The sequence below is a fragment of the Ruditapes philippinarum genome, unplaced genomic scaffold, assembly GCF_026571515.1.
Source record: "Ruditapes philippinarum isolate M1 unplaced genomic scaffold, ASM2657151v2 ctg2552_1_1_1_1, whole genome shotgun sequence".
Classification (NCBI taxonomy): Eukaryota; Metazoa; Mollusca; class Bivalvia; order Venerida; family Veneridae; genus Ruditapes; species Ruditapes philippinarum.
This window is the reverse complement of record NW_026865226.1, coordinates 100,273-125,737: the sequence shown is the minus strand read 5'-3', so window position 1 is coordinate 125,737 and position 25,465 is coordinate 100,273. Positions and strand designations below refer to the sequence as shown.

Here is a 25,465-nt window from a genome sequence, read left to right as displayed (position 1 = left end):
TCCTTAAAAAGTAAACATGTTTTAAACTGAAATTGATAAATGTAATGCAATGAATGTATAACGGTTATTGCATGCTTACTAAAGATTAAAACACGCAATCTTTACATGTATTTTTATTCCCAAGGGAAGGAATCTTTTTTGAATGTGTGCATGGATTATAAACATATATTTAACATAGTGAAGACTCAGCTGTACAAACTGTTTGGTAACTTAAAGTTTATAGTCACTCCAGAGTAGACAGTAGTTTAAAAATTAGGTTTTTAATAAAATAGCATGTGCGAAAATGTAATAAACTAGAAGAATGTTAAAAGAGTTTATTCCAATGCTTCTTGAATATACTGCAGAAACTGTATTTAATTGATACAGTTAACTATTTTCCTTGAGCAACTCCTTTACACAAAACAGCTCCCCCCTCTTCCAACAACAATACAGGCCAAACAATGAAGTCTATTTTCTTTCCAGCTTTTGTATATTGTTTATATCTGCTAGTATCAAAATTGGATCCTGACTTGGCACACGTGTCAATAACAACAGGTGGAGTTTGCACGTGCATTAACCAACACAGCTCTATACAACGGGTAGTATAACTTCCCAACGCTTTCGAAACAAACCATTCCTTCTTTGCCGATTCTATTTGCTATGAAAATATATAAAGTAAAATATACGTTTTAATTTAACTCTGAAATTTGTCCTGTCTTTCATCATGGCAAGGCAACGTTCACAGAACGCAGCCCCCGGCACAATTCAGTCACAGTCTACTCTTGCAGCATGGTTACATGCATTTATTTGATTGTATTATACAAATCTTGATAATCTTATTATGTGAAATAAAAATTGTACTATATATCACTTGCTTTAAAACGAACATACCGAAATCACACCATCAACGGATATATCTGCAGTCTGCTTTCGAAGTTCTGATAAAGTCTTTGACTGAACCGCTGAGAAGAAGACAGGGTTTTCCGTTTTTCCCCTTTTCTGAAAAACGAGAGTGGAACTTAAATATCTACATGTATATACAAAATACATTGTATTACAAACGTAGACATGACTTAACATATAGACATACACTTTTTTGTATAATATTTGGTATTTTCATAATATTAGAATAGAACACATATTATATTTAACTGTAACATCTTTTTATTGTTAGTATGTTCGTAAAAATCAACTAAATGTTTAACAAAGATATCGTTGAAAACGACGAAGGTTCCCCAAAAAAGCAAATGAGAGATGGTAGGGTGTGAAAGTGCGAAAGGTGTTGAGTGAAAGAGAAGTTTGTAGATCATCGCTGATCCTTTTTGAATATGTAAATTATGCAAAGATATTCCAAAATTCAGATTTTATGATAATTAAAAAATAAATACTGAGGAGAAATTATTGTAACGGAAACGTACGTTATAGTTAATTTGATTGCCTCCCTTTTCTATAAGTTTGCCATTTGTATACGAAAAAATATTATAATCCATTCAAATATTTTACTTGATATAAAGAGTAGGTATTTAAGGTTTTTTTTATCAAATATGTATAACTTTTAGGTAATCATCAAAGTGTTTACATTTGAAATTGTTGATCTATTACTAACAATAGTTTGTAAAAAAAGTCACTTCTATTAACAGACGCTTATAAGGTTTAGTTACAAGACACTTTTATTTTAGCCAATCGAAATAATTGTTTTATTCACTGCGGGGATGATGCTTCACCAGCATATACATAGAGCGTTCGCAGTGTGAAATATTCAGGTTAGTCCTGTCCGTTGGAGAGTGGAAAAGAAGTCGTCAATACGTACTAGTACACAGACATCTCAGATATCTGATACAAAGGACCTTGTATGATCTCTGTTAAATCCTTGGGCATAAATAACTTTAAGAAAGAAATATTTTAGGTAAGTTTGGCTTTGGCTCTGTACGGCTAAGATCGAAGTGGTAATTATATTTACAAGTACCCAGAAATCTTAGATATCTGGTGGTAAAATATCTTTGCTGTTTCAGGAAATATTTTGAGAGTTGAATAGTTAGACTGCTTGTTGTCCTTGTAAGAGTTGGATAGAAGTGATATTGCATTTACTAGTACACAGGCATCCCAGATATCTGGCGCTAAAAGTACTTTATTACTTCAGTAAAACCTCTTGGGCAAATGTTTGATACGGGATAGTTTATTTCGAAAACAGTATTTTAAAGGATATATTTTTGAATATAAGTTTTTGTTTAAAAGTATATTGTTTAGTTGTTTCTTGAAAGATATAATTCGGATAATTCAAGAATAAGTTTGAGATTGTTATTTTTGCATTTTATTATCTCTGGAGGTTATATTAAGTTGATATCTCATCAAAAGGTTAAGAAACCACAAGAAAAATTTAAATTTGAATATTTCAAATCGATTCGGATAAGTATCGCAAGTAAAAAATATTTGCATTTAAGAATATTTATGATTTTATTTTGTGGCACTTGAATAATAATCTACCGCTCGGTGCACGCTACATTATAATAGGAAAATGAAATGAAGAGTGATATTCTGCTCTTAACTGGTAAAACGTGATATCATAATATTTCAAATAATGTGTTAAAAGCAGTCATTAAAGGAGTGGGACTAAACAGAAAAAATGAGAATAAAGATCAACAAGGCAAGGCAACGTTCACAGAACGCAGCCCCGACACAACCCAGTCACACCAGAAGGGCACTCAGAAAGCAACGATCTAAAAATTGAGAGAAGACAAAAGTGATGTGAAAGGAGGACAGGGATATCTATTAAGTAAAATGATAAGTAAAAGGGTCCAATACGGGAATTAAAGTGACAAGGGCTGTAAGGGGAATAAAAGGGGGTCACAAAACGGGATTAGAGGGGTAATGGGAAGAAAATTCTTACCGTTAACGAGTTAACGACAAATAACCAAAATAGGACATCACGAAACGTTTGTTTGTTTGTTTGTTTCATTTTACGCCTTTTCCCAACAGTATTTCAGTCATATAGGCGGGTAGTTTCCTAACCATCGTTCCTGGAGAGTTACACCAATCACGAAACGTGCAAACATTCAAAACAATCAACAATACACAAAACACACACGTGAAGGAACACAGAGGGTACCGCCTTGGAACAGTCAGTAGTTATAACACCACTGGGGAGATTAAACCGGTTTAAGGCGCGTCAAACCTCACTGTTGCCCCTAAGACAAGGGGTTTGAATAAAATGAATCCCCGCCAAGTGAATTCTAACATTTGTCATGGTTACATTAGATGAAATAAATAAAACACATAAATGATCAAGAAAATATGTACACAAGTTACAGCCTACTGACCATAGAAAAGGTACTCGATGCCCTTAACGAAGACAGAGCAGCAAGAAAATCACCTACAAACGCCCGATGAAGCAAGACAGAAGACGAAAATTAAAACAGTTCATTCCTTAAGGCTTTAGTCTTCCACTTGGTCCGTCAGATGCAATTAAAAGCGTCCATCTGAAATAGGGTTAAACACCAAGCATGCCGAATGTCTTAAAATAATTATATATTTAAGTGGGACTAAAAACTAAAACCGAAACATATAGTTTTTACATATTCCGTTGACAGTTTAACTTCCTTTGAAGGTCCAATATTTACGCGAAGGTTTTCCGGAAAAGAAAATAGGATGGAAAGAAAATTAAGAGATACGCCTATACAGAGAGGCGACTACATGAATCCCCATTGAAGATTATATTGCACGTTATGTTTGCATTTTTTCTTAAAGATATACAACGCTCATCTTTGTTTAACTAACTTTAATGCAGACATCTTAATTAATGAAATCTAGTACATTCTTCCTGAATATGTCTAATAAGTAAATGTATTTATTACCTATGTTTTGGAAGCTGCATTCCTTATTACTTGTCAAATTAATTTTGTTTATTCTTATAAAAACTGCCATTTTTTAATGTAACTATGTAATTATACTGTGATTACCTTTGTTGTGTAGAGTTTAATGCGTTACATATTTTCTTTTTGTGTATTCAAAAAGATGCTTGTTTTACATTTCAAGAGAAACTGTAAAGTAATTATCAGTGTTCTTCAAATATAAGCATACCGTAATATATTTTTTATTACAAAATCACTTTGGAGTTATGTTTAGTTTAAGCAAAATCCTTTGAATTGTTAAACAATGTATGCTGAATGGAAACAAAATTGTGAAGAATCAATGAACCGAAAATATGCATTACTTAGTGAAGCTTCCAATGAAATTTCGATAACTCTCAGTCATTGAATTGATTGCTGTAAATTAATTCTTACCAAAAACTGTTAAAGCGTTAAAGGGACATAACCCACTTAACTAGAACATGATAAGTATATGCTCCCTCCTTTGTTGTAGCTGAAGTTCCGATTCTGACAGTTTTTCAGTCTTTTCAGAATGAACACGGAAATTTATCCCATCATGTTACCTGAGTGCGTGTGAAGGCAATGTGACATTGTCGTAAGGGAGCATTATAAACAAATTATAAAGACTATCTTTTCTTTTAACAATTGATTTAAATGCAGATTAACTCTTTTTCGCTGGCTTTCAAATAATATTTAAATACCAAATGGCCTTTTTCATTCTATGAAAAAAAAATTATCACGAGAGACTTATTATTCAAATATATATACCAATATCAAATCAAGAATTATTTTTACCTGTTTTGATGCTTGTCCAGATGCTATATTTTCACCAGGACAGCACACAGCACTCTTCAAATTCCGTTGATGATTCTTAGATATTTTCCAACAAATTTCAAAACAATCCTGTTAAGAAAATAATGAAGAAAATGCATTTTCATTTCCCGAGACTAGGAAATATTAAGCAAAGTTATAAGATATTTTATTTGACGTGGAAAATCATATTATTTAGTTCTTTCTACCTTTATAAAGTTTGTCTTGAACACCGACAACAATTAAATTAAAATATTATTATTTTGGTTTAAATGCCATTGTTTACTTTGTACGTACAGGTGACCCATTGTTTACCCCTCATATATCAGTACAATTATGACTTGTATTATTGTTAATACATGTACATGTTTCAGGTTAAATTTAATACGACTCTTACTACGATAATCTTTAACAAATATGCTGTGTTTTCTTGATCTTTATTTTTCAAAGTTTGGAAGGCATCTTTCCAGTGGTTGTCATACAACTCTGAAAACTGTTCAGCTATTTTGGTTGGACGATATGGATTACTTAGATCTGCAATATTTGGGTTGTTGTCCACCAGACGTGCTCCACAGTCCTTTGATAATCTAAAATTTGTTAAGATATTAAATAACAGATATATTTTGTTAAAATAAAACGATTCATAGCGATTAAAATGTTACAAATTTCACATAAAATAAAGTTTGTACATTTACAATATTGATTTGAAATTATAAATAGCACTATCATTAGCAATAACCCCGTTTGGACGAGGCAGTAAATGTAAGCCAAACTACTCACCTAAAGGTATTGATAATTAATAAGTTGTATTGGCAAACTTGTCAAACAAGCTTAACATTTGTTTCTTAAAATTGCTCAAGTTTCGTGTAAAATTAAATCACTTCTCTAATAATGTTTGTTTTAATTACATACTTAGTCATTTTTCAAATAAAATTAATACATAATCATGTTCATTAGGTTTATTATAATAATGGATTGTAATCTATTGATTACAAACTAGTGTGCACAATTTCTGATTTCATTCATGTGAAAATAGAGTTTTAATAACTTTATTTTTTTTTTACATTTAAACTGCAAAAGTTTTGACTTAGCATAAACATGAACATAATGCACAAATTGTGTGGTCATATATATATTCAAGTACCAGTAGGACTGATAAATTTCAGAATTAGTTTTGGGTTAAAGATAGCAACTGTTTTCTGTAAAAACAGAACAGAGCAGAATACAGCTGTAGTGCACACTGGAGCCTTTGCATGTACTTTATCGCCTTATTCAGATGTTAAGAAATTGATGCATTGCAAACTATTTGTCAGTAAAACACCATACTTTTTTGACTTATAACAATTTTGTAGCAAGACTAAATGTGTATTTGCAATACAAACGATGTTTACGTACTAGAGGTCTCGTGACTCCCTTCTTCGATACAGTGTATAAAATTGATTGATTGTCAAATACACTCGAATTGAAAACTTTCAATCGTCGAACGGAATCAGAAAACGATTTAAAATTGAGACTGGTACTGCAAAGACAAACATTTTCGCTAGCCTTAAATTTCGCAAAATGACCATTTCATGATCGAACAACATATTTTTTATACAAAGCAAACAAATACAAATTCGTTTTTTTTTAAAAAAAAATCAGTCACGTACGACTATATTTAAGAGAATTACTGCTTCGCCACCGAGACACAACATCTAATTATGCTTGTAAGGATATTTGGAGTGTCTGACCTTAGTGATCTGTCAAAAAATAGACTTACTCGTTGAATTCAGCTAGACGTCTTTGCGCATCGGACACGTATTTCTTGATTTCTGTCAAAGCTTTTCCGGTTTCATCTACCCCCGACTTCACTTTGCCTGATGTAGGCCTAATCATTGTCCACATTTCTTTAATCACTTGATCTTGACTTTGTTTCTCTTTGCGCGCGACACTCGCTTTGTTACGTCCACTGTATAATATTGGTAAAATGTATTTATGTGCTATTCTTAAACATTACACCTTGAACAAGTTAGTTATCAGATTTAATACCTGTATACTTGGTACAACAACTAAAAAAGGATCAACATATCAAAGTTTGCTCGTACAAGAAAGTAATGACTGTCAGAAGAAGTAAACCTGATCATTTGAAAGCTAGCCGGGCATAATCAAAATTCAAAAGCAAGAAAGCTTAATATATATATTCATTCTTACATTCTATTAGGAAAGAAAATTAATTCAAATATGTTGAAATACATTGGGCAGACATGTTTCGTCGCATCTGACGTCACATGGCACGTCAGTATTAATTTTGTTGGATTTTACTCAGCAGTACACTAGACGTTTGCAGACATCATGATCACAACGCAGAAATATATCGCTTTTTAGCCGATATTTACATTTTTCAGTCATTAGCGTATATAAATAGGTGTGAAATGATACATTAAAAACTTTAACTTGCATTTCGGCGTGTGAAAAGGCAAGAGTTTTAGCATTTTATCATTAAAGCACCTTGACCGGTATATACCGAAATGCAGTATTTAGTGTGGTGCCCAATCTTACTAAATGTTACGTGTCATGGTATTTCTATGTTGGAATAGATATGTCTTGGTTTAAGTGCATTGTGGTACAATATTGCAGGGTATGTCTTTCAGCACATGTTCGTCATTATTCACTCAACATTTCCGCGATGTATTTTACTCAATATGCTCAAAATAAGGAAGGATATATTTTCTAAATATAGCATGTTTGGAGTTCAAATGCGCAGTTATAATATCAAAAAGGCAATTGGCCTTTATATATTAAATATTGTTTCTTTGTGCTTTATATATTAAATATTGTTTCTTTGTGACATGAGAATGATCTAAATAAACGGAGTATAGATATTAAAAGAATAAGGAAATATACTTACTACAAAATAGTTCTAGCCACCATTTGTATACATGATATAAAAAATTACTGACTTTAGCAATTATTTACCTTTTAAAATCAAGTTTTCTGTCGCGAAACTTCAAGCGACAATCACGGAGAGCTTCGACCACTTTGCATGCATTTCCTTTTGCTTCTTTAAGAGGTTTTGTATCATCCCATGCATTAATCTCCTCCAGTAAAGAGTTTACTTCTGTTTCGATACTTAAAGCAAGATTGGACATGATATTATTTAGATTAATTCAAATTACACTTTGCATAAAATGGAACTATGCCTTTCAATGTCCTCTATACCATAAACAAAATACTAACATACAAAATGTTTAAGATTTAAAATGATGGAGATAGCGTTTTGGAAGGCGATAACGCGTTCCTATTTGCCGTTGCTTCGGCCCAAGAACTACAATATCTACGCACAGGCGTAATATCGTTCGATGCAAGTCAAACAAATCAGAACAAAAAACGTTTAGTAATATGTGAAAAGTATTCAATTTCTTGAAATTACTCAAGTCGTTCTAAAGAAATACTTAGAATAGATCTCAGCCCGTGTAATTTGAAAATACCACAAAACTTGTTAGTACAGGACATACTTCCCCTGAGAAATAGTTTTTCAAGTGCGAACTGAACAGTTTCAATGACTTTTTTCAGATACGAAATTGATTTCCATCAGTTAATTAATAAGCTATTTTTGCATAAAAATTAAAATTGATTGTGTTACAATAACCTACTCATTTACGTTTCTTTTTCGTATATCCGACATATATAGCTCTTTTTCATCCAAAGAATTTAAATTTGCGAAATGTACTTTGCTTGTAATATTGTTTCTACATATTTACTGCATATATGATATAATAAGACTACACCATTCAAATATTTGTTTGTTTGTTTGTTTCATTTTTACGCCTTTTCCCAACAGTATTTCAGTCATATAGGCGGGTAGTTTCCTAACCATCGTTCCTGGAGAGTTACACCAGTACTAGACTCCCTTCCTTCGTGCTAAACTACCAAAGCATCTCCCGGGGATCGAGCCCACGCCAGAGAGGTAACTGGATTAGAAGTCATCGACTCTAACCCCTCGACCACGGAGGCAGTCGACAAACATTTTAAAAACCATATTATCATAACACACGCTATGGATTTGACGGAAACACTAGATGGTAAGGCATTCGAAATATGAGTAATTAATAAATTAGTATATATCAACAGAAAAAAAATTAAAAGAAAGAGAAAGAGAAGAAGAGAAAAATTAGATGACACCAACGCTAAGAGTTTTGGAAACAAATGATACTTTCGGGGGTACATAGACAGTAATTAAGTGAAAATTAATTTATTTACATGGACTATATTTCGAATAAAAAGGTGATGATTTAGTTCCAAGCCTAGCATGTAAGACCTGTTCTATTGGTGATCCGTTGTAAAAAGCAGTGGAAGTACTGTCATGGACTGGCATAAATTTACTTTTTAAAGCTTTGAAGTAGGTGCATATCTTACGTCAATTGTTCTAATCACGAACTATCACGGGTAAGAAAAAAATGTAATATTGGTTTGTTTGGGAATGCATGGTTTTCAACAGGTCTGGAATTCAAAGGTTGTACGAAGGCAACACTATTTTGAGGAACGAGATTTGTAAGGCAATATGGTGCAATATCATTTATCATCTTATAGAACATTATCAGTCCGTGAACTCGTAGTCTCTCTTCTAGTAATGACCAATTCACTGCTGAAGCTTATCGAGAGAGACCAGTTTGGTTGCTCCCGATAAAATACGTCATTCGTTTTTGTTCTTGTCAAGCATGTCCTTTTCATCCAAGGAGCAATCATTCCAAATAACATTAGCATATTTTTAAATTAGTCGAATGTAAGAGTTGTATATTACTTAAAGAGATTTAATATCAAGAGATATTTTCAATCTGTGCATGATGCCAACCCGTTTCTATGCTTAAATTAATGTATAGTCAATATGTGATGTCCTACTTACGGTATAATTTGGTTTTTATATCTTTAAGCGCATGATTCTGGTTTTGTTTAAGTTTCATTGTGTCTTATTTTTTTCTCTATTTCACTGAATAACAATATTTTTGAAAAAGAAATACACGAGGGTGTAATACAATAATTGAGTATCATACTGAATTGTACTGGACGAGTTACACCTGTAAAACCTTATTGGACGGGGTGCTGGCCAACACTGATATAGGAGTCTAATAGTCAGTGATGTTGTCAACAATATACAAGTTTATTGAGCTTTTTATTTCACATTACTAATTTTGACAGAACTGAATTGCTTCAAGTATAATAGGATTTGATATGATATTTTTGGAGTCTGAAAATGAAAACTTGATAAGATTGAGTAAGATATGTAATTGATATATAGTGGATATTATGGAGACGTAACCGAAGCATTATGAAATATGATAAGCATTTGATAGATATTTTGGACTCTGCAAATAGGGTACGAATGTGCATTTAATGTGGAAGTTTTGAACTCTAAAAAACAAAACAAAAACAAACAAGGCTAAATTAATATAATTCGATCGAATAATTACTTCTGATGGTACTTGGTTCAAACGCTTAAAGTTCAATAACTTTATTTAATATGATGTGATCTCAAACAATCTATACACATATTTATCCGATATGGGATCATTAAATCATAAAAGATTATGCGTTTAACAGCAAATAATGATAATGATTTCATTTGAGACAGCAGAAAAACTGTCAAAAGCGAAGAGCTTTAATTAAAATGCATGAAAGAACATTATATATAAGAAATCAGGAAATAGATATTGATTTAGTGTGCATTGTTGTAGAATAATGCTACAAGGTTCAAGTTCAAATGCTTCAGAATATAATCATGATGGACGACAGGTTTTAGTGATTAATTATTAAGCATTTGAACGATAAACCATGCTTCAGTTTACTATAATGCAAAAACATATCTATTATTTCTACATTAGAATCCCTGCTTAAAACCTCCAAGGAATTAAGACCACCCCTTAAATAAGACCAAATTGTCAAAGAACGGAATTTTCTGTTCTTCATGTTTATAGTAACATGATTCACAATTAAGACCACCCCACTTATCCATCAGTTTCTGTCCATATACATCGTTTTATTCTTTATCTAACCCCATTATGGAGACCACTGATAATCCAGTTTATTCATCTGCTTGAATGCTCTGAAGCATGACACTTGATGAAACAAGGTGTAAAACTGTTATGATTTGAAAATTATATAAAGTTAGGTGAGAAAATATACTTCAGAGCGGTTTAATTTAACTTTCTGCACATTTATTTTGTAAAACATTTATTTCTTATTTAATAGGTGAATTAATTACATGAAACAAGACCCATGGAAATTAAAAAATTAATATTTAATTTCTCAAGACTTATGTTCGAATGGGGATTAGATATTATAACATCAATTTATAGTAATATTGAAGATTATTTAAAATATTGTTTAAACATGTTTATACATAATATGTAAAATAGAGAGGTCATGAAATATACATGCGTTGATACTAAAAAAATTCAATTAAGACCACCCGGAAATTAAGACCATTTTAATCAAGTCCTTTTGGTGGTCTTAATAGAGGGTTTTATTGTATTTCCATTTGAATAGCCTAATAAAAGAAGATTAAAATATGTCACTACATTGACCGTACAGGTAATTTTTCTGACGTTATCTGGTTTATTGACGTCATATCTGATGTCATATAACGTATAGCATTAATGCTGTGTATATATTGCGTTATAATGCACTTGCTTGCCCTGTCTGTTTGATAAGGCAACAGTGTGAAGCGTGTTAGAATAATTATATATTTTATAAAAGCTCCTTACCATTCCTGACATTGAAATTGGCAAAAATTAAAATGAAACTGAACGCTTCTATCTAAGATTAAATGACATATAAAAATGAATTACCTTTGAAGTTCTTTCTTTTTTTCTAAAATTGTGGAACGATTTGTACGTATTGCTTTTGCCAATTCACAGTAAGAATCTATTTCCCCTTCTCTAGCTTTTACGTCAACCCAAGACTTTAGCTCCTTTGTAAGACACTCAACTTCTTGTTTTGCGCTTTCAACATTTATAGATAATCATATCAAAAATTACACTATATCGAACAGTTGCTCTATATTAACTTCGCTATGTTTTTATGAACTTTACCTCCTGTAAAAGCTCGAAACAAAATATCTGCAAAGATATTTGTTCTTTTAAATAAGGAATCTATATTACAATTTTAACTTATGTTTCCTTGTACCTGTATGTCTATCTAAATATAATGTTTGAATAATATTGAAAATGATAAAGTTAATATTAACTTTTAGTTCACGTCATATAAATACTACTACTACTACTAATAATAATAATAATAATAATAATAATAATAATAGATTAAAATAAAGACAAATATAATAATAATGATAAACTAAATGAAAGACGTCCGGTATTCTCATTGCATTCGTACATAATCTTATAAATGTCATGTAAATTTGTCTAGAGGCTTAGATCGTTTTAAGGACCTGAAGCAACTTAAAAATGTAAGAAATATAATCAAATTTAAGAGACATATAATTTGACATCAATGTATAATTACAACTGCAGTAGCAAAATAAACAGCCACTTTAATATTTGTCTAGTTCCCACAAGATATATGCACATGTTGACTTCAATGACTCACACGTATTGCAAGTCACCCCATCCGATAATCTTAAGAAAAGTATTAAATGAAAAATGTTTAGTATGCTCTTTGTATTGGCTGAATTTGTTGATAATTATTACAAGCTCTGCTATATAAGCTATTTGAAATAAAATGCAGTTGCACAGCCAGAAAATTAAGTTAAATTAAAATACAGATAATTTAAATTGTATTACCTTTTAAAATCATTTTTCCACTTATGTAGCTGCAAACGACCTTCTCGAAATTCTTTTACAATTTTGTCTTGACCACCTTGTTTAGTTTCATTGATAGTTTCGACATCATTCCAGTCATTAATTTCTTTCAGTAAACATTTTACTTCTTTATTCGTTCTTAAAATAAAACATAAATTGTTAAGATAATTGTTTTTGAATTAATCAAATTGTCCCAATTGCAAATGCATAATGATATGATTTTGCAAAGAATATCATAATTTGGGTCTAATATATCATGACAAGAAACATGGTAAAGCCACGAAACGATAATTATTACCATTGTACAAAGATTTGTTGTAGTTAGAATACAAATACCAGCAACATACAATGTAACTGTGTGAAATGTAAATAATAACTAAGAAGTAACAAAATAAATAAATATAAGTTTTTTAATTAATATTATACAGTCATTTATCTATGAGGTAGAGGGGGTTAATTCCAAGTGAGGTCTTCAAAAACAACAAGATACCTTTTCTTTTAAAATATCTTACTCCAAACTATTCTTATCAACCTGAATCCAACAGTGACCTCGACATTGATAGTATTGTGCTCACAAGCAATCCAAATTGAGGCTTTCTTATAGGAAAGATATGCAAGTTTAATTAAAATGCCTTATTCCTTATTCAAGCTATTGACTGGACACAAATTTTTATCTAAATCTTTATTAACAGTACCCTTGACCTTGATCCTTAAGGCCAAAAAGCAATCCCAAACGAGATTTTAATATAAGCTTTCCATACACTAAGTTTGATTGAAATGTCTCATTCAAAACTCTTGTTATTGACCAGAAATCGATTTTCTATGTTTTGGAACAGTGACCTTGACCCTAGGGAGCCCATCAACAATCCCTTGCGAAGTCTTCACATAAATTTGCTTTGTACCAAGAATCATTGAAAATCTTGTTAAAAGACGTTTCGTGATTGAAACTATTTCGTTTGACGACTGCCCGCCTATTCCCGATCGATCATAAGATTTGACCGGAATATTAATAGCATTTTTCATGTGATTATTGATTCAAGCTAATTATATTAAAGAGTGAATACGATACCGCTTCAGCCGGTGCTAGCGGAAGTGTGAAATAATACTCATGAACAGACTCAAGCAAACCGATGTAATTGTCATGTACTATATGTATTTCATTGCTTCCGAGGGATCTTTAATTTTCCATAATCTTAATGCTATGAATACCATTTTCTGCAGTTCTTACAGAGCAACTCTATAAACCTTGACGTATTTTCCTGTGATAATTGATCTTATCCAGACTTATTTGAATTTATTAACTTATCATCATAACCTTTAATATTTCAGTTTCATCAGACTGATGCTTGAAAATTATTAAAAAAGAATAATAATAATTATTTTTGTTATTTTGTAAGATATACGAGCACAATAAGCATGTATAATATGTATCTAAAGATGTCATCCCTTTTGTTGGCAGTTATTGAAGCAAACGAGTCTCAATAATAAAATCAATACATATGTTTTCTTCTGAATATATGAAAATATTTTTTTGAAATCATCCTGGCAAGTAAAGCATAACAATAAATAAACCTTTTTTCGTTTACACATTGATAAAAGTATGAAATATGTGATAAACAAGATCAACAAGGAAAGGCGGCGTTCAATGAACACAACCCCCACCCGACCCAGTAACAAGAGCCAGTGGCAAGGAGCCCAGGAGGACCCCAAACAAAAACAGGACAGGGCACAAGGCAGAGCATGGGCAGGCTAACCACTAAAATCATAAATAATTAGTAATTGATAAGGAACTAAAAGAAAACAAATAAATGATAGAATAATAGGCCCATAAACTCAAGGGCATAGGGGAAGGGGACTGGAGATCTGGGGAATGAGGGGATAAATAAAATAAATAAAAACTAGAACTATCACTAAATGTGATTAATACCCCCACAAGACTGCTTCGGAAATGAGGATGTTACTAGTAACAGAATACCTTGTAAAAGAATTGAAATATAGAGTTATGGTTGTGGGCAATTAAAGATAGTTGTGGTTCTTGTATATTGCATTTCCTTTCTATGTGGTTGACCATTGAAGAAGTTTTATTGAATTACTCTGTAAATAGTCCAGAAATACAAAGAAAAGGAACAAAGGGCAATAACTCTATAAATACTTAAGATGGAGTTATAGTTCTTGTGCACTGCACTTCCTCCCTCTTTTTGTGCTTGACCATTGTATGAAGTTGTTTTGAATTTCAACCAGTACGTTTTAAGTTATGATCCAGACAAGGAAAAGTATCAAAGGGCAGTAACTCTGTATTTTGTCAAAATGGAGTTATGGCTCTTATGCACTGCACTTCCTTTTAATGTCCTTGACAACTGTATGAAGTTGTATTGAATTACAAACAGTAGTTTTCAAGTTATGCTCTGGACAAGGAAAAGTAACAGAGGGCAATAACTCTGTAATTTGTCAAGATGGAGTTATGGTTCTTGTGCACTGCACTTCTTCTCAATGTGCTTGACCATTGTATGAAGTTATATTGAATTCGAACCATTAGTCTTCAAGTTATGCTCCGGACAAGAAAAAGCAATGGAAAAGTAACAAAGGGCAGTAACTCTGTAATTTGGCAAGATCGAGTTATGGTTCTTGTGCACTGCACTTCCTCTCAATGTGCTTGACCATTGTATGAAGTTATAATGAATTCCAACAATTAGTCTTCAAGTTATACTCCGGACAAAAGAAAGCAATGGAAAGGTAATAAAGGGCAATAACTCTGTAATTACTTTAGATAGAGTTTTGGTTCTTATGCACTGCACTTCCCCTTACTGTGTTTGACAATTGTATGAAGTTGTTTTGAATTCCCACCAGTAATTTTCAAGTTATGCCCCGGACAAGGAAAAGTAACAAAGGGCAATAACTCTGTAATAAGTCAAGACAGAGTTATAATTCTTATGCACTGCACTTCCTCTCAATGTGCTTGACCATTGTATGTAGTTATATTGAATTCCAACCATTAGTCTTCAAGTTATGGTCCGGACAAAAGAAAGCAATGGAAAAGTAACAAAGGGCAATAACTCTGTAATTACTTTAGATAGAGTTATGGTTCTTGTGCATTGCACTTCCCCTTATTGTGTTTGACAATTGTATGAAGTTGTTTTGAATTCCAACCAGTAGTGTTCAAGTTATGCCCCGGACAAGGAAAAGTAACAAAGGGCAATAACTCTGTAATAAGTCAAGACAGAGTTATGGTTCTTGTGCACTGCACTTCCTCTCAATGTGCTTGACCATTGTATGTAGTTATATTGAATTCCAACAATTAGTCTTCAAGTTATACTCCGGACAAAAGAAAGCAATGGAAAAGTAACAAATGGCAATAACTCTGTAATTACTTTAGATAGAGTTATGGTTCTTATGCACTGCACTTCCCCTTACTGTGTTTGACAATTGTATGAAGTTGTTTTGAATTCCAACCAGTAATTTTCAAGTTATGCCCCGGACAAGGAAAAGTAACAAAGGGCAATAACTCTGTAATTAGTCAAGACAGAGTTATGGTTCTTGTGCACTGCACTTCCTCTCAATGTGCTTGACCATTGTATGTAGTTATATTGAATTCCAACCATTAGTCTTCAAGTTATGGTCCGGACAAAAGAAAGCAATGGAAAAGTAACAAAGGGCAATAACTCTGTAATTACTTTAGATAGAGTTATGGTTCTTGTGCACTGCACTTCCCCTTATTGTGTTTGACAATTGTATGAAGTTGTTTTGAATTCCAACCAGTAGTGTTCAAGTTATGCCCCGGACAAGGAAAAGTAACAAAGGGCAGTAACTCTGTAATTAGTCAAGATAGAGTTATGGTTCTTGTGCACGGCACTTCCTCTTAATGTGCTTGACCATTGTATGTAGTTATATTGAATTCCAACAATTAGTCTTCCTCTTATTGTGCTTGTCCATTGTATGAAGTTGTTATAAATTTCAACCAGTACTTTCAAGTTATGCAACAGACAAAGAAAAGTATCAAAGGGCAATAACTCTGTAATAAGTGAAGATAGAGTTAAGGTTCTTGTGTATTGCCCTTCCTCTCAATGTGCTTGACCATTGTATGAACTTATATTGAATTCCATCCATTAGTCTTCAAGTTATGCTCCGGACTAAAGAAATCAATGGAAAAGTAACAAAGGTCAATAATTCTGTAATTATTTTAGATTTAGTTATGGTTCTTGTGCATTGCACTTTCCTTTATTGTGCTTAACCATTGAATGAAGTTGTTTTAAATTCCAGCCATGGAATAGTTTCAAGTTATGCTCCGGACAAGGAAAAGTAACAAAGGGCAATAACTCTGTAATTAGTCAAGATGGAGTTATGGTTCTTGTGCACTGCACTTCCTCTCAATGTGCTTGACCATTGTATGTAGTTATATTGAATTCCAACAATTAGTCTTCAAGTTATACTCCGGACAAAAGAAAGCAATGGAAAAGTAACAAATGGCAATAACTCTGTAATTACTTTAGATAGAGTTATGGTTCTTATGCACTGCACTTCCCCTTACTGTGTTTGACAATTGTATGAAGTTGTTTTGAATTCCAACCAGTAATTTTCAAGTTATGCCCCGGACAAGGAAAAGTAACAAAGGGCAATAACTCTGTAATTAGTCAAGACAGAGTTATTGTTCTTGTGCACTGCACTTCCTCTCAATGTGCTTGACCATTGTATGTAGTTATAATGAATTCCAACCATTAGTCTTCAAGTTATGGTCCGGACAAAAGAAAGCAATGGAAAAGTAACAAAGGGCAATTACTCTGTCATTACTTTAGATAGAGTTATGGTTCTTGTGCACTGCACTTCCCCTTATTGTGTTTGACAATTGTATGAAGTTGTTTTGAATTCCAACCAGTAGTGTTCAAGTTATGCCCCGGACAAGGAAAAGTAACAAAGGGCAGTAACTCTGTAATTAGTCAAGATAGAGTTATGGTTCTTGTGCACGGCCCTTCCTCTTAATGTGCTTGACCATTGTATGTAGTTATATTGAATTCCAACCATTAGTCTTCAAGTTATTGTCCGGACAAGGAAAATGCAACTGACGTCTGGACCGACCGACCGACCGCCCGACCGACCGACAAACCGACCACCGGGTGACGCCTATATACCCCACCAAACTTCGTTTTTGGGGGTATAACTAGGGGCAAAGGGGAAAATACTTACCGTAGACGAGAAAACAACAAGGGACACAAGAGTCACCAAAACAGTATGAAACAACATAGACATACATCTGAGGAACACAGAGGGGCGCCGCCTTGGAACGGTCAGCAGCATAAATACTGCTGGGGAGTTTAAACCGGTTAATGGTTTATGAAGTTTCGTTTTTGCTGAGAGGTGAGGTTTTGAAATGGCAATGTATTCGTCGTCCATCGTCAATCCTTATCCACAGTTACTCTATACAGTATCTCCTTCTAAACCACAATGCGGATTCTAAACAATCTTCCAAAGTAATACTCTAAACATGTCTATAAATGGTTCCGGTCTGTAGTAGGTAACACTAAAATAGGCTTAAAAAGTGAAATCTTTGACAATTCTACTTCTCCGAAACTTAAATGGCAAGAACATATATATTTGATATGTTCATGTAGCATAACCTATTGGGTTTTTTACAAAAGTTTTATATCATACCCAAGGGATCTTAATTGACACCACAACGGGGGTAATTCTCCCTATATATGCCTATATTGGCTGCTCCGGCTGTCTGCCTAACCTATAAACCATTTAAATCTTCTCGTAGAAAACTACAATGTCAAAGGCTTAGAGTTTGTAGCATTGCCTTAAGGAAATCTATTTAAAATTCTTTTAATTTTTAACCAGGGAAGAAAAAATAGCCCGCCTTGATGGTTACTTAATTTAAGTAGACTTGTATGATATACATGTCTAAAAAATCTTCTCCTTAAATACTACAATGTTCAGAGTTTAGATTTTGGTATACAGCATCAACTTTTTATCTTTTACAAACTACATGAAAAACGACAAGCTGAAGTCAAAATTTGTCCTACCCTTTACTTCATCGAAATCGCATTTTGATGATTTTGCGGAAAATTGTAATGTACAGAGCTTAGTGTTTTGCATCTATGATCTCTGCAAAAGTTATATAAATCACACTTGCCTTGCCCTATTAGTAATCAAATCAACAAAGATTTTACTTATCTTGCGTTCATGGATTTATAGAGTTACGTGTAAGAAACAGAATGCCCAGAGCAGATATTTTGCATGTTGCACCACCTTGTAGTCCTCTAAAAATCCAATAAATCAATAAATCATTCCACTGGAATTAAAGTGGCCTTACCTTTTATGCAGGCTTACATATGAAAAACATAACATAAAAAGCTTCTTATGAAAATCTACAATGCCTAGATATAAATTTTCTAGAGAACTGCTGCAAAGCTAAATATCTCATGCTATTCGTGTCAATTACGGCCTAATTATACATAAATTTATATAGTTAATATATTTTCAAATCTGCCACTTCGAAAATACAATGCCAAGCGCATTAATAGTTGGCTTGTAGCACGACCTTGCTGACATCTACCAAAGTAATATGATAAACGGGTCATAGTTGGGAGTTACTTCGGTTAAAAAGATTTAAAAGGGAAATCACAATAAAATATTCTTGTGTGGAGAAGGTAAGAGTTTAAACGCAGGATTGTTTTACGAACAGCTTAAATAAGTTGGGTCAAAAGTGGAAGCTCAATGTGACCTGATTACTTCTTTGTTGCATCAACCTTAGTACAAAGCAAAAGCTTTTAAATGTTGTAACTTTAAAACACTTAATAATACACAAAATCAAACGCATGATTATTTCCATCATTTAATCAAATATGTTTAAGATCAAGAGCTTAAATAATGACATGCGAAATGGATTTGAAGTCCTTTACAAAAGTAATATACAGTAGTCATGCCCCTGGGATCAAGAAAGTTGAGCCTTGGAGTCACTAAGTTTTCAAACATTTTTATTAGTAGATACAAGTCTTTTAGGCATTCAAAAATAATGTTATCTGGAGTACTTTGAAAATCAAATAAATTCATCATTTTATCCCACCCATTTAAAATACGCATTATCCTAAAAATTATATATATTATATAAATATATAAATAAATGAAAATTTTCAATGACTCATTTTGTATGTTAAAAAGTTATATTTTATGCTTTTGAGTGGATTACTGATCATATTACACAAAGCCTGGTCTAATATGAATTCGCCGTAAGTAACGGAATATCAAGTCGGATGGTGTGACTTTTTCTTCTACTAGAACTGTTTGTTATTATTATTAAAACGAGCGATCATTCATTTTCTTGAATAAGATAAATAATATCATCGCCATTTAACGTTGATTGTCGAACTTAGTTTTTAGCTCAAGCTTTTTTTATTATATATATATATATATATATATATATATATATATATATATATATATATATAATATATATATATATATATATATATATATATATATATATATAATATATATATATTTGACTAAAATTGAGGCTACCAGTGTGGAAAACAAATTTTAATATCATTTATATCATAAATATTGAGGAAAATTCATGTAAACTTGTTTTGAGCAAAACTATTTTTTAAAAATGTTTGTTTGTTTTGTGAGATGTAAATTTATTTCATCTCGTGAACTTTAAAAATAGTATTCTCACTGTTTTTAAAGCATACTCAATGAAATAAAATTTCATCTTACACACAAACAAGCAAATATCCTCTATGATTTTTATAAAATTAGTCAAAAGAAAACAAATCATTGTTGAATTATAAGAAAATAAGGAAATATATAAAGGACCTTGTCTGTTGTTTTTTTTAAATAATTCAATTATAATTTTCTGTTTTAATTATCAAAACATACATTTCCCGTACAAATAGAAACAGAAACCTATTTGATATCAGAATGTTAAAAACAAATATATTGAATGGTTTTAACTGTCAAGTTTAGGAAATAAATAGCTGATAGTGATTTTTATATTGTTTTGGCGGTTAGTTTGGACACAATCTTTGATTTCCAAGTCCCCAAACACTGTTGAGAAAGATGAATTTTATTTCATAGTCTAGGAACCCGTGAAATACTTTTGTTTATGAAACCCCTTGTTTATGATCTGGTAACATTACTCAAGAAGCTAGTAATTGGAGTCTATTTTCAGCAGTATTATTGCATTTAAGAATTGTGACCTTAATTGAAATATGTATCATGAGGGCGAACCAGTTTCATCATGGCCTTCTTGTTAACACAAAGTATTCAAATTACGATCAATCATTTATTTCATAAAAAATCGTTAGATGAAATGCAATGAAAATTACATGTATTAGATGTATAATTACCTCTGAAACATTACATAATAAAACTTTATCATATTCTTGACATAAATAAAAAAAAATAGCGAAAGTTTACCGTCTTGTTCGAAAAACATTGATGATTTAAGATAAATTTTTGTATCAGTATTATCGAACAACATCAAAACATGTTTTGATCAGAAAAATATAAGTTTTACATATTTCATCTCATTCTCTTTTCATAAGTGGTAAGAAACAGCCATAGTTTTGAAATTAAAACGAAATACCAAAGAAAAGCACATACAAAAAGATAAGGTAAATTGAAACCGGTATCTATCAGATTTGATAAACTAGAAAATGTTCAGTAAACCGGTCATGTTTTTTCACCTTTCAATGGGGCATCGTTTTGTTTCCAATGTAATACATGTAGTTATCTAGATACAAATTTGAACATTTGTGTCAAAAATGAGGGCGGTTTTCCAAACTGATTTGGACATATAAATGGTTTAATTGTAAAACTGCCCTATATTCACTCATTTAACACTTAAAAGTACATATAAATTTGCAAAAAAATTCTTACTTCAAGATTTTAAAAAAATATAAGACTATAAATAATTGTGCAAAACAAAAAGAGTAAAAAAGTAAAACCCCAAGCCCAGAGAAAGGCTTGAACCCACTCCGAAATACCGAAATAATCTAAGTTCTTTTCATTGAAAATAAATAATCTTCAGAAAAGTCATCCTAAAACCTTAAGTTACAATTAAACTTTGTCATTTGAAGAAATTTACGCTCAAATTTTGGTTACTGCCGTAAAACGGATAAAGATTTAAATGAATTAAGTAATGAATCGTAAATAAATTGTACTTTTACCTCGTTTTACAATCATTTTCATTTTTAAGCCTTCTACAACATTCCAGAATGATATTATTGCATTTATTTACTTCATCGTGACTTCCTTCCGTGGTTTTCGACATTGGAAATAATTCCTCGTTATATTTGCTGTTCGAAACTTGTTTGAGCAACTTATTAAGCCGGTACATAACGTCACTAAATCTGTAACGATAAAATTAAAATGTTTTGCAGATTCACACATCATTTGTGCTTGAAAATTACTGTCCTTAATAATATCCTGGACAATAGTGAGCCCGTGTCTTAGGAAACAAATAAAAAAGACTTGCAAAATATATGTTTATTGTAAATGAACGGAACAAATAGTTATATGTTTGACTGTGTAATATTTTCTAAAAAACACACCCCAAACAAAAAAAATAAAAATAAATAAAAGTAAAAACAGATAACAACAAAAAAATCCCTGAAAAGTGACTTATGCTCCCCTAAAGGAAGCTTTGACATAAAATCCGCAATATATGCACAAAAAAACAACAACAGTAATATACGCTCGACCGCCTTCGATAAATATAATTGAAATTCAACTAGAATTGTAGGAGAAATGAAATAGTCTAAACAGGTTTTACTAAAACTAGGCAGTCTGAAGCACAGCTAGATCCCCTTCCGCAGCAGACATGAGTGTGTACTTCTTGACCTTTAACAGACCATTACATTGATGTTGTGACATGTATATAAGCATATAGTCTCATGATAGTAATTATTTGAGTCAAGTTATTTCTAATCTTCATTAACGTCAAAAGGTTATAGTGAAGATTTAACCTTGACCTTTGGGGTAGCAACCTGAATGTTGGATTCTGCACATCATGTCATAATGGTGATCATTTCTGGCAAGTTATTTTAAATTTTCACAGCGGTGAAAATGTTATGGAGCGGACTCGAAATGTAGACTTTTTAACACTTGAACTTGAAGTTTGACCTTGACCTTAGGGATAGCAACCCAATTGTTGCACTCTGCACATCGACTCATAATGGTGATCACTTATGCAAAGTTATCTTTAAAAAAATCAGCGGTCCGAAAGTTATAAAGCGGATATGAAATGTAGATGTTTTTGACAATTGACCTTCAGTGTGACAATGACCTTCGGGGGTAGCAACACAATTATCACGCTCTGCACATCGTTCCATGATGCTGATCACTTGTGCCAAGTGGTTTCATTTTTTTCAGGGGTTTAAAAGTTATGGAGCGGATACAAAATGCAGAATTTTTAACACTTGACCTTAAACTGTGACCTTGAATTCGGGGCTTGCAAACAAATTATTGCACTCAGCTTATCGTCTAATTATGGTGATCATTACAAAATATTTGCAGTAGTTTAAATGTTATTTACACTTGACCTTAAAGTGTGATCTTTGCCTTGGGAGTAGCAACCCAATTATTGTACTCTGCACATTGTCTGATGATAGTAATCACTTGTGCAAAGTTATTTCAAAATTTTTGCAGCTTTTAAAACGTTATATAGCGGGTCCGAAATGTACTTTTAAAACTTGACCTTTCACTTTAACTTTGACCTTGTGGATAGCAACACAATTATTGCACTCTGCACATCGTCGCATAATGGTGATGACTTGTGCTTAGTTATTTTAAAATATTTTCAGCGGTTTTATGTTATGGAGTGGACGTGAATTGTAAATTTTATTATTTGACAACCCAATTATTGCGCTGTGCACACTGTCTCATAATGGTGATCAAGTTATTGAAAAATCAGCAGTTTTAAAGTTATGGAGGCATCACAAATTTTCACTTTTTAACACTTGACCTTTAAGTGTGAGTGTACTGTGTGACCTTGACCTTGGGGATAGCAACCGAATTATTGGGCTCTGTATATCGTCGCAAAATGATGATTACTTTTGCCAAGTTATTTCAAATATCTTCATAGGTTTAAAAAGTATTGAGTGGACACGAATTGTAGAATTTTAATACTTGACTTTTCAGTGGGACCTTGAACTTGGGGGAAGCAATCCAATTTTTGTGCTCTGCACATCGTCGCATAAAGATGATCACTTGTGCCAAGTTATTATTAAAAATCATCATCAAGGGCCAACAACTGTGCAAAAAGATACATAGCACAATGAACAACTAGGCTTGGAATATCATAACACCATGCACAAAATTTTATAAATGCTCAATGAAATTTCGAAAGTAGTTTTGCAGTTTAATGATGTACAAATGTAATTTACTTTTTGGACAATATTAATTTATTTGAAAATTAAAACATTAAGAGGCCATGACTAAACCACCAAGCAGAAAATCAAGATGCTATGCACAACTAGGCATGGTGACAATCCTGTGAAGTTTCACTGAAATCCGGCCAGCGGTTTTGGAGATGTAGCGTGGACAATCTTATTTTACTCAAACATAATATCAAGAGACTATGCACAACTAAGCTTGGTGACAAGCAATCCTGTGAAGCTTTGCTTAAATCATTCCAGCGGTTTTGAATATTTAGCGTGGACAAGCTTATTTTACTAAAAAGTAAACCTTTAAGGGGCCATAACTGTAACGAAAAATCAAGCAAAATATCAAGAGAGTATGCACAACTAGGCTTGGTGGAAAACAATCCTGTGAAGTTTCACTGAAATCCCCCCAGCTGTTTTGGTGATGAAGCACCAGCAAGATTTTTTTACTCCTAATTTGACAATCAAGGGGTCTTTACTGCGCCGAAAATATTCATGCAAAAAATCAAGATACTATACATAACTAAGCATGGTGACAAACAGTTCTGTGAAGTTTCACTGAAATGCCCAGCGATTTTTAAGATGAAGCGTGGTACTCAAGTATTAGCAATTAAGGGGTATAGCTGATAAAAAGTGGGTATGCACAACTAGGCTTGGTGACAAACAATCCTGTTTAACAGAAAGACCCCACAGGTCTTGGTGATGTAACACAGAAAAGTTTATTTTACAAAAACATTAACCATTAGGGGGCCATAACTGTGTAAAAAACATTCAAGCGGATAATCAAGATAATCTGCACAACTAAGCTTGGTGACACAATCCTGTGAAGTTTCACTGAAATCCTCCAAACATTTTTAGTGCTGAAGTGAGGACAAGCTTTTTTACTCAAATATTGACCATAAAGGGGTCAAAACTGTGCCAAAAAGATACTATGCACAACTAGGCATGGTTACAAAGAATCCTGCAAAGTTTCACTGATATCCCTCCGAGTGATTATGGAGATGAAGCGCAGACAAGATTACCGGACGGACGGATGGATTGACGGACGGACGTGCCAACATATCTATGTGCTTTTCTTTGATCTTTTCCACATACAACATTAAAATTAGTAAATTACTGCATAAACAAGTTGGCTTATGGGATTTCCTTAATGGAATGAAGCTCATCTGTATAGACCCGGACAGTGCGATTATTATATGCCGCCCTTCGGGGGCATTAAAACAGTTATAAATAAATAAATAAATAAATAAATAAATAAATAAAACAAAAACGCTATCATGATATTATAACATTTTGAAAGGGCCTTGCTTTCTGTACATTATCTATTTTATTAAAAAGTATAAACATGTCATGGATGTGTTATACTGATAATTGAACTTATAAATTATTTTGAATTAGCAAAAATTTAACGTTATTCTGAATTACTTTGATTTCCAATGTTGTTCTTCCATTCGCAATGATTTTTGTGTTTGTTTTTGTTCATCTGCTCTTTTGTCCTTTGTTTCACTGAAAATGGTAAAATACAAATATGAATTTTTTGAGATAATTATCTGTTTTAAATTAGTAAAATGAGACAAACGTTGTTTTTTTCCAATCCGTTTTGTTTAATTTTGAGAGAAGTTAAAATAATTTGTAT

General features: G+C 32.4%; 1 protein-coding gene across 2 annotated transcripts; it reads right to left on the bottom strand.

Annotated features, from left to right (window-relative positions):
* Window positions 1–5: 5 nt before the first annotated feature.
* LOC132728252 (uncharacterized) lies at window positions 6–25,360 on the bottom strand. Of its 2 annotated transcripts, XM_060713859.1 has the most exons (10): window positions 25,255–25,360; window positions 21,616–21,798; window positions 12,431–12,586; window positions 11,480–11,632; window positions 7,611–7,763; window positions 6,415–6,603; window positions 5,053–5,242; window positions 4,641–4,748; window positions 871–978; window positions 6–637 (listed from the first exon to the last, which is right to left on the bottom strand). In XM_060713859.1, the coding sequence occupies exons 1-10, from the start codon at window positions 25,278–25,280 to the stop codon at window positions 371–373; spliced, it is 1,533 nt and encodes a 510-aa protein (XP_060569842.1). In that variant the 5' UTR covers window positions 25,281–25,360; the 3' UTR covers window positions 6–370. The 2 variants fall into 2 exon arrangements, with proteins under 2 accessions (XP_060569842.1, XP_060569843.1); XM_060713860.1 differs by lacking the exon at window positions 11,480–11,632.
* Between the last annotated feature and the right edge of the window lie 105 nt (window positions 25,361–25,465).